We start from the raw sequence: 13206 nt of genomic DNA on the forward strand, positions 1-13206 counted from the left end.
TTATATTACAAAAGTGTTAGGTTTCTGAGTAAGAGATCTAACTTTTTTCGCAACACCCAATCACACTAAAACAAATAAACAAGAGAAAACAAAGGAATAGTATGAATTTCACCGTTTATTCATTGTAACTATAAAACGAAATACAATAACGGGAGCTTAATCCCCCTCAAACAAGGTCCAAGACCTGTTTTCAAAACGTAAGAAATGACTAGCTACTCAATAGAATCACAGAAGGTTTATTTATACTTTCTCGCTCCCCCTAGCAACCTAACAAACTTTCCCGCCCTTTTTATTCATTCTCTACCGTTCAATATTATCAACCTTGTACCGTTCACTTCATCCCCCTTGCAGCCACCGAACGATATTAGTATAAACACTGTTCGATGCTTCACTCCTTCCTCCCTTGCAACCACCGTTCGATATTAGTGTAGATACCGTTTATCTCCGTCACTCTTATTCCCCTACTATTCAGACTCTTCTTCCCATTCCCTTACCGTTCGGTACTCTTCTTCCTTCTCCTTTCCTAGACTTTCCAACTCCTAACAATAAGTGACAAGAATCAGAAAATTTGGAAATACGCAAATGCTATAGTAAGTGGATTCATACATGCATAAGTCAACAAAAGGAGCACCAAAATTTATCATTGGAAAAAAGGGCGACCTTTTCATTCGACCAACCAAAGCAACCTGTAGAGTGTTCTCCAAACAACAAATTTTGAAAAAGGCCACTGTTTCTCAAACCATGAGATGAAATTGTAGCATGATGATCACAATGCGAAGAGTGTAAAGACTGACAGAACTATTCTATATCTACATCTTTGTGAGGTTTTTTAGGAGGTAGGGGAGGTTCATAATGATTAGTTAGAATAAACTTCTGCCACATAATTTTGTTACAATGGACAAGTATGAGGTAATATTCATCCTAAAATCACCTACTTAACCAACAAAACCATTGTCTATATAGCCAGACACATCCGCATCTCCATGCAATTTTAAGAATTTAGTTCTCAGTCTTCAAAATTAATAGTATACAATGAATATATATATATACAAGGGCAACTTCAAAAGAACTTGCAAATCAATTAAAGCAAGGGACCAAATGATCATGTGTAATGCTTCTATCCTTGTCACTATTGTACTGTCTCTTCATATTTACATTGGCTCAGGCTGGATTTGCTCGAAGTCAAAAACTTCAAACATCAGACGCCTCACATCACGTTTACCATAAACAGCGTATGAAAGCCCGTGAAGGGCCTGTTGAACAGCCGTATTGACTGGGTATTTCAGTCTATAGCTGCGCTGATATGCGTCTTGAACCTCTTCGGAATATATAATAAAGTGGTGGAGATTTTTATACCTCAAATATCTTCCACAAAACTTGTTCATAAGAAACCTCCGGTGCTTATTTTGTAACCATGACCCTGGAGCATCTAAATGCTTCATCAACAATCTTTCAGCCATTACCAAATCCTGTAAAAATTCCCAAAAAGACAAATTATACGGTATGCAACGCAAAGACACGAGAAAATTTTAGTTTATGATATAAAGAGTTTCATTTCGATCAAATACTAATACCGTGAAAAGAAAGATTAGTACCTGAATCTTTTGGCCAAGGTATTCTAATCTCTCGTAGCAAAATCGAGGATGATCAAATTTGTACTTTGATGGGTGCAAGAAACATAGCTGTGATTCAACAAGAAATTCAACAGCATTAACGGGGAATTTGGGAACCTTAAGCTGATCTAGGAAGATTCTTGGGAGATTTAAGAAAGTTGAAAAATCCATTGAATATTTCTTAACTAAACTTCATTTTAATAATGCTCAATATTTAGATGGGTTTGATACGATCTTCAATTTAATGAGGCGAACTCTGCGTAGACAAACCGAAAACAGTGGCCAAATTAAAAAATAAATAAAACAGATAAAAACGATGGAAATGATTCACGCAGCAATAATTCATTATCAATTAATTATGATGTACCAATACTTCAGTACTGGTAATTCTTTTTCTATTTACTTCTGAATTACCACAGAATCACTGGCAAGTACCACAACAGGTTAAATAACAGTCCCACCACTCCAGACAACTTTAATTGTCATCGAACAACCTCATGGCCTTTGTAATATGAATATTGAACCCAAGGATGGGACAATGGAAGAATGAATGGTTATTTATTTATTTAGAGGTGCATGAAAAGATATCCCCAACCCTCGGAAGTCAAGTCAATGTTTATGTAATAGTCAGATCTGGGAAAATTAAAATCAGAATGAGAAGCAATAATAGAGATACCTGCAAACCAAGATCAAGCTCTATGTTCCTGGCTTTAGTAATTTCTGGAATTCTATCTGTCATTTTTAGTGGATATCCAAGGACTCGCATAATTTGCGGTTTGCAATCATAATCCCATATATTTCCTCTAAACCGATGCATGCCTGGAGGAACACAAGCTCTGAAGAGCCGTGGATGTGCAAACAAGGCATCTGCAGGAGGCTGAATGCAGAGCAGTAAACATCATTGCTGTTCTCCAAATAATAACATAGTGCCAATTACATTGAACATCAGGGTTTTGCATGCACAACTGACAAAAGAGCAGAGAAACAATTTTGAATTTATTATGAAGCAAGATTAGGTTTGGCAAACATAGTTCAAAATATTTAGTTGCTTTTGTGGTAGCTCTTTTAAAATAAATAATACTGTGCCAGAAGATTGTAGAACATGCCTTGTACGCAACCATATCCTGCCAGCTTATCTTGCCTTCAAACTCGGCAGATACATGATCTATATCTTCAAGTTGCCTACGCAATTTGGGCTGGCATTCCTCAGCATCTGGATCCATTCCAAAGACTTCAAAGAGAACACGATATACTTCTGGCATACCAAAACAGAGATAGATTGCTCCAAACAAAGCCCAAAACACAGACCTGCCATGATAATAGCAAACAACAAAACCATATGTTAGAATAATTACTAAGTCTATTTGTTAGTGTAGTCAGTAGGACTAAAATAGGAGGTAGTGTGTTGGGTTATCTCTAATCATTGTACCTAGCAGTCTAGGACAGTGACTTGACCTTCTATCTCTCTATTGTATCAACTCTTTATCTATATAAATAACAGAACATGAGAGGTGTTTTTCAAGCCCTCAATAACAGGCATGATTGATTGTAGACTGGTTGAGAGTCCCATGGACCCAAATCAAAAATTAACAACAGAAGAAGGTGAGTTATTCTCCGACCCGGAGAGATATAGGAGGCTAGTTGGAAAACTAATCTATCTCACTATTACATGGCCAGATCTATCTTTTGTTGTTGGGGTGGTTAGTCAGTTCTCGGGCAAGGGCTGTTATATGAAGAAAAAGGAAGCCTTCAGGTATCAGGATATTGTGATGCCGATTGGGCAGGTTCTCCTATTGATAGACGATCTACTACTGGATATTGTGTTTTCCTTGGAGGAAACATTATCTCATGGAAAAGTAAGAAACAGAATGTAGTGGCTCGATCAACAGCGGAAGCTGAATATAGGGCAATGGCATCACTAACATGTGAACTTATATGGGTGAAACAGTTCCTTCAAGAGCTTAGCTTCTGTGACATCCAGAGTATGAAGATGTATTGTGATAACCAAGTTGCTCTTCACATTGCATCAAATCCAGTGTTTCACAAGAGGATTAAGCATATAGAAATTGATTGTCATTTTGTTCGGGAAAAGTTATTGTCAAAAGAAATATGTACCGAGTTTGTTGGATCAAATGACCAACTCGCAGATGTGTTGACTAAGTCATTAAGGGGACCTCGGATCGAGTTTATTTGTTCCAAGCTTGGTACATACAATCTGTATGCTCCAGCTTGAGGGGGAGTGTTAGAATAATTACTAAGTCTACTTTTTAGTGTAGTCAGTAGGACTAAAATAGGGGGTAGTGTGTTGGGTTATCTCTAATCATTGTACCTAGCAGTCTAGGACAGTGACTTGACCTTCTATCTCTCTATTGTATCAACTCTTTATCTATATAAATAACAGAACATGAGAGGTGTCTTTCAAGCCCTCAAGAACATATTTTTATCTCAAGTCCATACATTCAAGAAACATACTATTGCCAGACAGATGTTTCATTGATTAAGGTCGTTCTACAATTAATGGATTAAAATAGCAAAAGAATATCCTCATGAGTTGCTAATGACCAAATTTGTCTTCTCTTTCATAGATTTCCCTTTAACAGTATGCAACTCATATTTAATTATTACAATTTATGAATGAACAGCTTGGTCTCCAAAGGAAGCTAGCATCAAAAGCAAAGGTCATTGTTCCCACAAACTCAGCCCATATCATGGAAGATTAGGCACATGGAGAAACACAATGCTGAGCTAGAGAGCAGGCCCAACATACAAACATATATGTCCAAATTTTGCAGGCAGGTTTTTGGTTAGAAGAAAAAATAACACCAACGAAATTTTCAAATCCAAATCCCTTACTGTTTTGAAGAATAAGGTTTTATTACTCATTTGATCACTATACTTACAAAAAATTTCCCCTATAGCCCCTATAGTTGAAATATTATCTTTATGTCCTTACACATACCAGTTTTAGACCCTTTTAGTACGACAAGGATTAAAAGAGATTAAAAATGATATATATTATATAAGGATTAAAAGAAAACTTGTTAAGCATAAGGAATAGTGAGAAAGGTTTTGTATCTAACAGAACCAAATAATAACTTTATACCGTGAGAAGGAAAGGTGGGGGCATTACTTAAAATTCAGTGTTAATATAATTAAGCAATCCAGTTTAGCCAGTCAGGTGATTCCAACCAAACATATCGATGTTCGTGTGCCAACAGCCCAACAGCTCCACATCGTCAAGGTTTTTCGGCCTTCCACAACCTAACTCACAACTACCGCTGGTGCATCAGCCGCATTCATATACATGGATTGTGACAAAACCGTGACTGCATTCTAAAACCTTCCCTAACAGTAACACATGACAGAGGACCTCCCCTGTAATGAAGCCGTGCTTGCATTTTCTAAAATATATATTCCTTGAAAACGAGCATATCGTATTGTAAAGAAGCTACAAATACAATTCCTATCATGGACGACCATCAATTGCATTGTTAAAGTGTCACTCTCCTAAACAGATCCTAAAATTAGATTATATAAATAATCACTCAAGTATTAGAAACTATGCTATGTAGTCCTCAAATAATGAAAAATTCTTCAAATTAGTCCTTAAAACATTAGTGAAATATATCAACATAAGAACCAAACCGATGGATATTCAATACTTTAAGAACTATCAATATAATTCATCACTTTATTTACTTAGAAGAGCGAGTGATATACTTGACAAAAATTATAATTGATGTTCTTTCTAATGTAAAAACATGAAGCAAGTTCAAATAAAAGCTAGAAAAACGACAGTAAACAAAAACAGCTAGCATCGACACAATCATCAGAAAAGGGAAGCACGTTGATTGTACAGAAGAGTAACAAACAAGACACAAAAAGAGGTTCTTACTTTACAGTTGCCTCCCTTTCCTTCCGGACCAACTTATCCATATCATCATATGGGAACACCAAATTGTGCAAGCTCGAAGCTTTAATCCACTTGGGCATGTTCCTCTTCCCGATCAGCCCAAAAACACGCTCCCTAATGGAAGCAGGCGATTCCCTCGGATACCTCTGCAAGAAAAACTCGGCGAAGCCCAGCTCCAGCACGTACTGCCCCAGAAAGAAGAGTCTGGAGTGGCCATACCGCACGTGCCGCACCTTGCTCCTCTGAGTCGACTCGTGCTGAAACGCCAGGTACAAAAGCGTGTCAAGCTCTCTGGCGGGGTTGTTATCGTCGCCGAGCGTGTGGGAGGGCTCCAGCGGGTACCCTAGCGCCTGCTTCACTTCAAGCAGGTGCTGCTCGATCCACGCCATGTCCCCGTGGTTGAGCTGAGTAAAGGGTAGGCAAGAGCTCAACAAGGGGAAGGATTTAAGGGAGAGTTGAGGGCTATTGAGCAACCTGTTGGCCAATCTTTTGTTGTCTAGTGGGCGCGTGAGGATGAGATTCCGCGGGGGCGTTCGTGGGGTTCGGCGGTAGGGTCGCTTGCGCTCCGCTAGCTCTTGGAGGAGGCGCTGGGGACTGTTCTTGGGAAGCTCCTCCTGCGGCGGGTCTATGGCCACCGCCGAAATGCGGAGCGGAAGAAGTTGAGGGGGTGGGGTTTTGGGGAAGATTTGGATTTGGAGTGCAATGGGAGTGAGTGAGGAGGAGAAGGAGAAGGTGCGGGAGAGCGTGAGGGAAGAAGAAAGCTCCATTGATGTGGTGAAATGCGATTCAGTGGTGGGCGAAGGTGAGGTGTAAACATTAGAATGAAGGTGTGGGTTCCGATAACATGGATTGATAGATTGATTAAACGGGTTCTGGGTTCGTGTTGATGCAGGGTTTTGGGATTCCAGGATGTAACTAATGGTTGGATTAGAGACAACGTGTCACTGTATATTTATTTATTATAATTTTTTCATTATAATCTCATTTAAAAATATTTGTTTTCCTATATATAAAGAATATTATTCTTATTTCTTGTCTTTATTTTCAAAAAATAACTTTTTATTTTTAATTTGTTAATAATTAAGAATCCGTTTTATATTATTATTTTAGTTTTTTTTCTAATTAACTGTTATAAATGAAAATTTGAAATTATTAATGAAAACAGTGATTTGTTTATTGGGATTTATGAATTTGATAAAAAAACTCAATTGATCATTCAAAAGTAAAAGAAAATAAAAAACATTTTTCTTTAATTTGGTCTGTTTTTCTATAACACTTTTAGACAAAATATTTTATAATTTTCAAACAAATGTATTTTCAGCTTCAAATTTTTTTTTTTAGTTTTCACATAAGATAAGAATAAGAAATCATACAAATCTATCTATAATAAATAATACACCTGATAAAGAACATAAATAAAAATTTGTCACAATCACAATTATTAAAATAAAATTCAAAATGAAAATAAAAGAAAAAATTGCTTAATAAAACAGAAAAAACTAAATTTATTTGTATTAATATTTTAACGTGTGATTTTATTTAAATTATACTTTAAAATTATTTTTATTTAAGTTTATATTTTAAAATTAAAAATATAAATTATAAAAATATCTACGAATAATCATGCATATTCACACACACATTAAAAAAAAAATATATATATATATATATATATATATATATATATATATATATATATATATATATATATATATATAACAATGTTACCCTTCATCTAACCTAATTCATTTATAAAATTTCATCCAAATCAAATGAATTCATTTCATTTAAATTATTAAGAACATACATAAATAAATCCTAAAAACATCATAATAACTTATAATTTCGAATACTAAAATAAAAATAATTACACGCAACTATATAAGTATAAAAATCATGAAATTATAAAAGTATTATTAGTTGAAAAGTGTAAGAGACTCAAATTCGTGAAATGACTACAAGGTAGCTAGAAGATACAATTATAAGTTACAACCAAGAGCCTTTGAGAAGGGTGATCTAATATAGCACATAACTAGCATTACCATGAAAAGTGATAAACAAATTCTTTACCAACTGGAAAGGACCCGAGTAGCTGAAGATGTTGACGAGGGCTCTTATTAGCTATAACCTATATCTAATACTTGGAATGTTATATATTTCAAATTTTATTTGAGCTAGATGCTTGTAAGGGCTGCACACTTGTAACCTATAGTGTACACTTTCCTTACTCGGTCTTCCTTTCTTAAGGAGGATTTTTGACCGAGAAGGTTTTAGCGAGGGACTTGACCAATAAAATAAGAGGTTTCATTTATGTACAATTATATTTCATACCATTCTAACTTGGAGAATTTTGCCGTCATCTATTAGTACCTTGTTGGCTACCATGTAGGTCTTAGTTGAACTCATTTATTAGTTTCTTGCGGTTACCATGTCGGTCCTATATGAACTCATTTGTTAGTTTCTTGCCAGCCACCTAGTCGGTCTTAGTTGAACTCATCTCTCAGTTTCCTTTCAAGTACTAAGTCGATCCTAGTTGAACACCTTGCAAGTCACTTATCACCTACCTTGTTAGCTTCAAATAAGCAGAAATAACTGAGATTGTTTCCAACAAGAACTTCAAAATGTTAATTCTGTGATACTTAAGATTATTATCATGGCTTGTGGTTATAATTATATTGTAACACAATTGTACTCGGCCTTAACATTCATAAAATATTGAAAAAATTATAAATGATAAAAGGCAACAAAAAGATACAACTACCAAAAGAAAACAATTTTCATTTAGCTTGTAACGAACAAGTCAACACAAACTTTGGCCTTAATGTATTTGGCCCATTCGAAACAACAAGAAACAAAAGCAAACAACAACAACAATTATCTTAAGCAACATCAATAGGATATATCATATCTTCATCATGGTTGGGGTCAACAATAGTAGAAGAAGTCACCGTGATGGCCTTGTAGATCAATCATTAGTCTTAGCTTCAACATTCATGTCCTCGGTCAAGGTTACATTACTAGTTGTCTTGGAAGCCGCTATATTGTCAATACCTATCAGTTGGCCTTCAAACACATTCTTGTTGAAATCAAAATGTGCATCCTTAGAAGAAATATGATAGAGGATCTTGACCTACCGGATCAAGTCAGCCTTCACTTCCTTGGCTTTCTTTTCATTGGCAAGCATCATCATCAAGTCTTCATTCTTTTCCTTCATCTTCTTCTTGGATGCACCTAGTCTTCCAAGTCTTTAGCCTTTCATTTTCATCTCTCTCCCATTTCATTGTTTCTTTCTCCTTGTCCTAGGCTTTCTGGTCAACTTCATACTTTTTCAAGCTGATCAACTCATCGACCATTTTGGCTTTATCCTCATCGTTAGTCTCTTTCTTCAGCAGACTGATTATTTTATGTCCATGCATAGGTGTATGATTGTGAAGTTTTAAAAAAGCACGAATAAAGGTGTCAAACTCACTCTCTTCCATTACTCCATCTCATGCTCACTCAGGGCTACCTAAACACCTTTGCACATATTGAGTTGAGCATTCTCCAACCCACCAAGGTCATTGGCCTTGCCTAAAAAACTGTCAACCTGAACATCAAACTCAACTGTCAACCTCTTTACGTCCTTCCTTATACCCCACCCTTTTGAGGTTGGATCTTCTTAGCAACACTCTGAGGTCGATGAGTATCCAACACATGGCCCATCAAGTTGGGTACCATATTGGCCACCCTTTTTTTCTTGGCTTCAAACACCATCTTATTTTTCATATTGCCGAGCACATCCTCAAATAGATCTAAGAGTAAGATATATTAAATCAATCTAATTATATTTAATATAATTGACAAAATAAATTCAATTTAAATTAGATTAAAAAATAAAAATTTGATTATCAATTTAAAATAATATAAATTATAAATTCAATATATTTGATTAAATCTTGATTGAATTTATACTATATTTAAAAAAAAAACTCCTATACATACGTCGCATTAATTCTTCCCATTTCAATATCATTATTCATTTTAAATTATTAAAACATTCATAATATATTATCATGAATTAATTATATTTAATTTACTCTCTCTAACCTTTTTTTTTTCGTGCTTTAGAATTATTTTTATTCACAAAGTTCAAATTACATAGAGTGCTCTACGATGCTAGTTACTATGATGAGAGACAAAAGAACTCTTCTTATTCTACTCATTTAGGAAGAGCAATATAAACAACAAATCTCTTACTCTCTTGTATGTCATTTCCCACATTGTGGCATAATGCATATCAACTTCCACTTCTCATGTTGAGTAAATAGGAGGGGACGAAGAAAAAGAAAACAATATCCACTTGATTGTTTGTTTTGGCCTCTTCGCTTTCTTCCCCATTATTTTATTTTTTTCCAACAAATCCATATATAACCTTCCCGAGACAATATGAGGGGATAGTACTTTTGTGTTCGGATATTTTGAGTTTTTTCGTTTTAAATATATAATATTAAGTGCAATTGAATATGTAAATAAGATACACGTAACATCCAACATAATATTAATTTTTTCCTTTACTAAAAGCTCGTTAAGAAGAGTAAAATCTTAATAAATCGTATTTAAAGGTTAAAAATTGCCTTTTTTTCAACACGAACAACAGCAAAAATTGACCTATTTGGATAAACCATCCATATTAAATAATAAGGAGAAAACAATTGTTTAAGAAAAATACTAGTCAATATGATTCTAAGAAATTTTTTTCTTCAAATGTATTGAATATTTTACGCGTGTATCCACATCGGAACTTATCATTTTGTGCCAAAGCTTGGCTCCTGGAACCCAAAATTTTGTCAATGATGTATAACCTAATAAGTTTGAGAGAGATTTTAAAGACTGTATTTTTGTGAATATATATGGATCAATGATATGGTATCTTGTCAAGTCTTTAATTTTAATCAAGAACCTTATCATATGATATGACAATGAAATAAATAATAATAAATATAACTTTATTATTATATCTAATAGTATTATTAAGTGATAACTATAATAACATTCAGGATAATAATATCTTTCAACCAGTTAAGCCATTGCTTTTATTGTTTATTTACTAGCTAGTAAGAAAGAAGAGAGTTTCCTGCAGAAAAGTAGAGGCAACAAACTGAAGTAATAGTTTGGTATGGATATTTTTGCAGTGATTTGATTTGATGATGGTGTAATAGTATATATATATTGATTTGTCTGATAGCAGTGTAGATGACTGAGACTAATTAATTTGGATCTGAGAGAGACACACCCCATGCAAGCAAAACCGACAAGCATGGCTATAGCAACTTTAGGAGATGCACTTTTCATTTTGGTTTGTTGGTTAGTGGTTAACGAAGTATGAATGATCGAAATGGAAATAGTGGCATTGAAGGTGTTGTAGGGCATGTTTTAATTTGTATGATTTATGTGATGCATTATTATTATTCTGCAATAATCCAAGGAAAAGGTCCATAGAAAAACTCATTCGGTTCTGACATGGATTTTTATGAATGATCTTTCTGTCCCGTGATGAGTCTGCATTCTAAAAGGGACCGTTATTGACCTATTATGCATGATGAGGGAGCAAGATCATGAATATGCCTTTGATGGCTACGTGTGCTGGCTGTCCATTATATCACCATTTTTTCAGACCACCAATTCTTCCTCACCATATCTTATCACTGCCTCTGCAGCAACACTAACAACCCTCACAATGCTTGGATAATTTTTCACTATATATCCAAAACTTAGCTCATCCAAGAGACTTATGATATCATTCTTTCATACAGTTAGATCATATATGTACTACAGAATACCTAATCCTACAACTGTCGACCAATAACCCGACGACAATTAAACCAATGCAGGACATTCTCATGCCCGTAATGACATCCGACCACTTAGTGTGGTCGACCACTAGACAACCGACTATAATAACATACGACCATGTGGCGTTGTCGTCCAGTTGAGGCTCGACAATCGACACGTCGTCCGCCCAGATCGACACGCATGATGATCGACATACAATATGCGACATCGTGATCTAGCGGTTACAAATAAACAGTTACGCATATTGGCTAACAAGCGCCGTGAATCATGGAAGTACTTGACTCAATATCTAGCAGTTATACCTTATAGATAGCCAACTCCAGTAACCACCCGAGATTTCAGGTAAACGGTTTATTTTACTCCTTTAAATATACACAGCATACCAGAAAAAAGGTACGTTTTTCCCCTAAGAAGATAGATATTCTCATTTTTCAGACAACACCCTTGTTGACTTGAGCGTCGGAGTACTTTTGCAGGTACCCAGCCCACCTTGTTCAAAGGAGACAGAAAAAAGGTAACACAGTGAAAGCAGCACAGAGAAACAGCGCAGAGCAAGTTTGTTAGGTTCGTATCTCGTTCTCCACATCCCTACCGAAACATTTTGGCGCCCACCGTGGGGCCGAGATTACTATCCCAACAACGACCACCGGAGCTATGGAAAATTCAGATACGCATGATTTGATCAGGCAACTGCAAGCGCAAGTTGAGGCACAGGCACAAACCATGCAGGAGATTCAGCGCAAGCATGCAGAGGAAATGGCGGCATTGAGGGCGCAGATCCCAACACCAGAGTTATCTGCTTCAAACAGGCAGGAGGATAACGAAGCGAGCCATCATGGGGGACCCTCCGAACGTGTTGCTGGAGGAAGGAGGGGGCCTACTCCTGCGCGCCTCACCAACCTGCTTCCATTCACGGAAGCCATCATGCAAGCGAATATGCCGGACAAGCCTCCCCCAACTCTGGAACGCTATAGTGGATCTGAAGATCCTGATGACCATCTACGCAATTTTATCGATACCATGGCATTCTACACAGACAGCGATCCGGTTATATGCAGAGCTTTCTCTTTATCCCTTAAGGGTGAAGCTTTGGAATGGTTCCATAAACTTCCCCGCAATTCCGTAGATTGCTTCGCAACCATAGAATCCTTATTCCGAAAACAGTACGCAGCCAATCAAAAGCCGGCAATGACTGCTACGGAGCTCGTCCATACCAGGCAGGAGAAGGATGAGACTTTGAAAGCTTTTATGCAGCGATATATAGAAACGGCCAGGCGAGTGCCGGATATTACTCCCACTTTCATCATCAGCAATCTGTCATCCTGCTTGAGGCCGGGGGAGTTCTCGGAACAGTTATATGCTGATCCCCCATCATCCATGGAAGAATTGCAATCCACTGTGGCCAAATTCATTCGCATTGAAGACCACCGTAATGCCAATGCCAGAAAGAAGCACCACCAAGATATCCCCAACCAGGAAACTAAAAAAACGAAGCGACCCCCCAACGACTACAGACCGGACCGAGCACCTCGGAAGGAGTCGGGGTGGATATCTAAATATGATCACTACACGACCCTCAACGCCCCCAGGGCGAGGGTACTGGAAGAGGCCTTACACACCGAACTTCTCACAGCGCGGCGAAAGACCACCCCAAAGAACGCCGATAGGAGCAAATCTTGTCGGTTCCACATGAACCAGGGTCACGACACGGAAGAGTGCAATACGGTAAAAGACGAGTTAGAACGGCTCGTCCGTGCGGGTTATCTCCAGAGTTACATCAAGGAGAGAGTTACCGCAAGAGCAACAACTCCTCGTCGAAGGGATCCTCCCAGGCGAAGTCCCCGGCGA

General features: G+C 36.9%; 1 protein-coding gene across 1 annotated transcript; it reads right to left on the reverse strand.

Annotated features, from left to right (window-relative positions):
* Positions 1-980: 980 nt before the first annotated feature.
* Positions 981-6408, reverse strand: LOC124830550 (ribonuclease III domain-containing protein RNC1, chloroplastic-like). Its single transcript, XM_047304307.2, has 5 exons — positions 5509-6408; positions 2720-2921; positions 2290-2490; positions 1596-1682; positions 981-1469 (listed from the first exon to the last, which is right to left on the reverse strand). The coding sequence occupies exons 1-5, from the start codon at positions 6291-6293 to the stop codon at positions 1152-1154; spliced, it is 1593 nt and encodes a 530-aa protein (XP_047160263.2). The 5' UTR covers positions 6294-6408; the 3' UTR covers positions 981-1151.
* Between the last annotated feature and the right edge of the window lie 6798 nt (positions 6409-13206).

Source organism: Vigna umbellata, chromosome 7, assembly GCF_029865625.1.
Source record: "Vigna umbellata cultivar VRB3 chromosome 7, Vumbellata_1.0, whole genome shotgun sequence".
Classification (NCBI taxonomy): domain Eukaryota; kingdom Viridiplantae; phylum Streptophyta; class Magnoliopsida; order Fabales; family Fabaceae; genus Vigna; species Vigna umbellata.

Coding starts and splice junctions, on each gene's coding strand:
- LOC124830550 (XM_047304307.2), bottom strand. CDS start 6,293: ATGGAGCTTTCTTCTTCCCTCACGCTCTCCCGCACCTTCTCCTTCTCC. Junction 2,922..5,508: donor GAAAGGGAGGCAACTGTAAA/GTAAGAACCTCT, acceptor TTATCATGGCAG/GTCTGTGTTTTGGGCTTTGT. Junction 1,470..1,595: donor ACCTTGGCCAAAAGATTCAG/GTACTAATCTTT, acceptor GAATTTTTACAG/GATTTGGTAATGGCTGAAAG.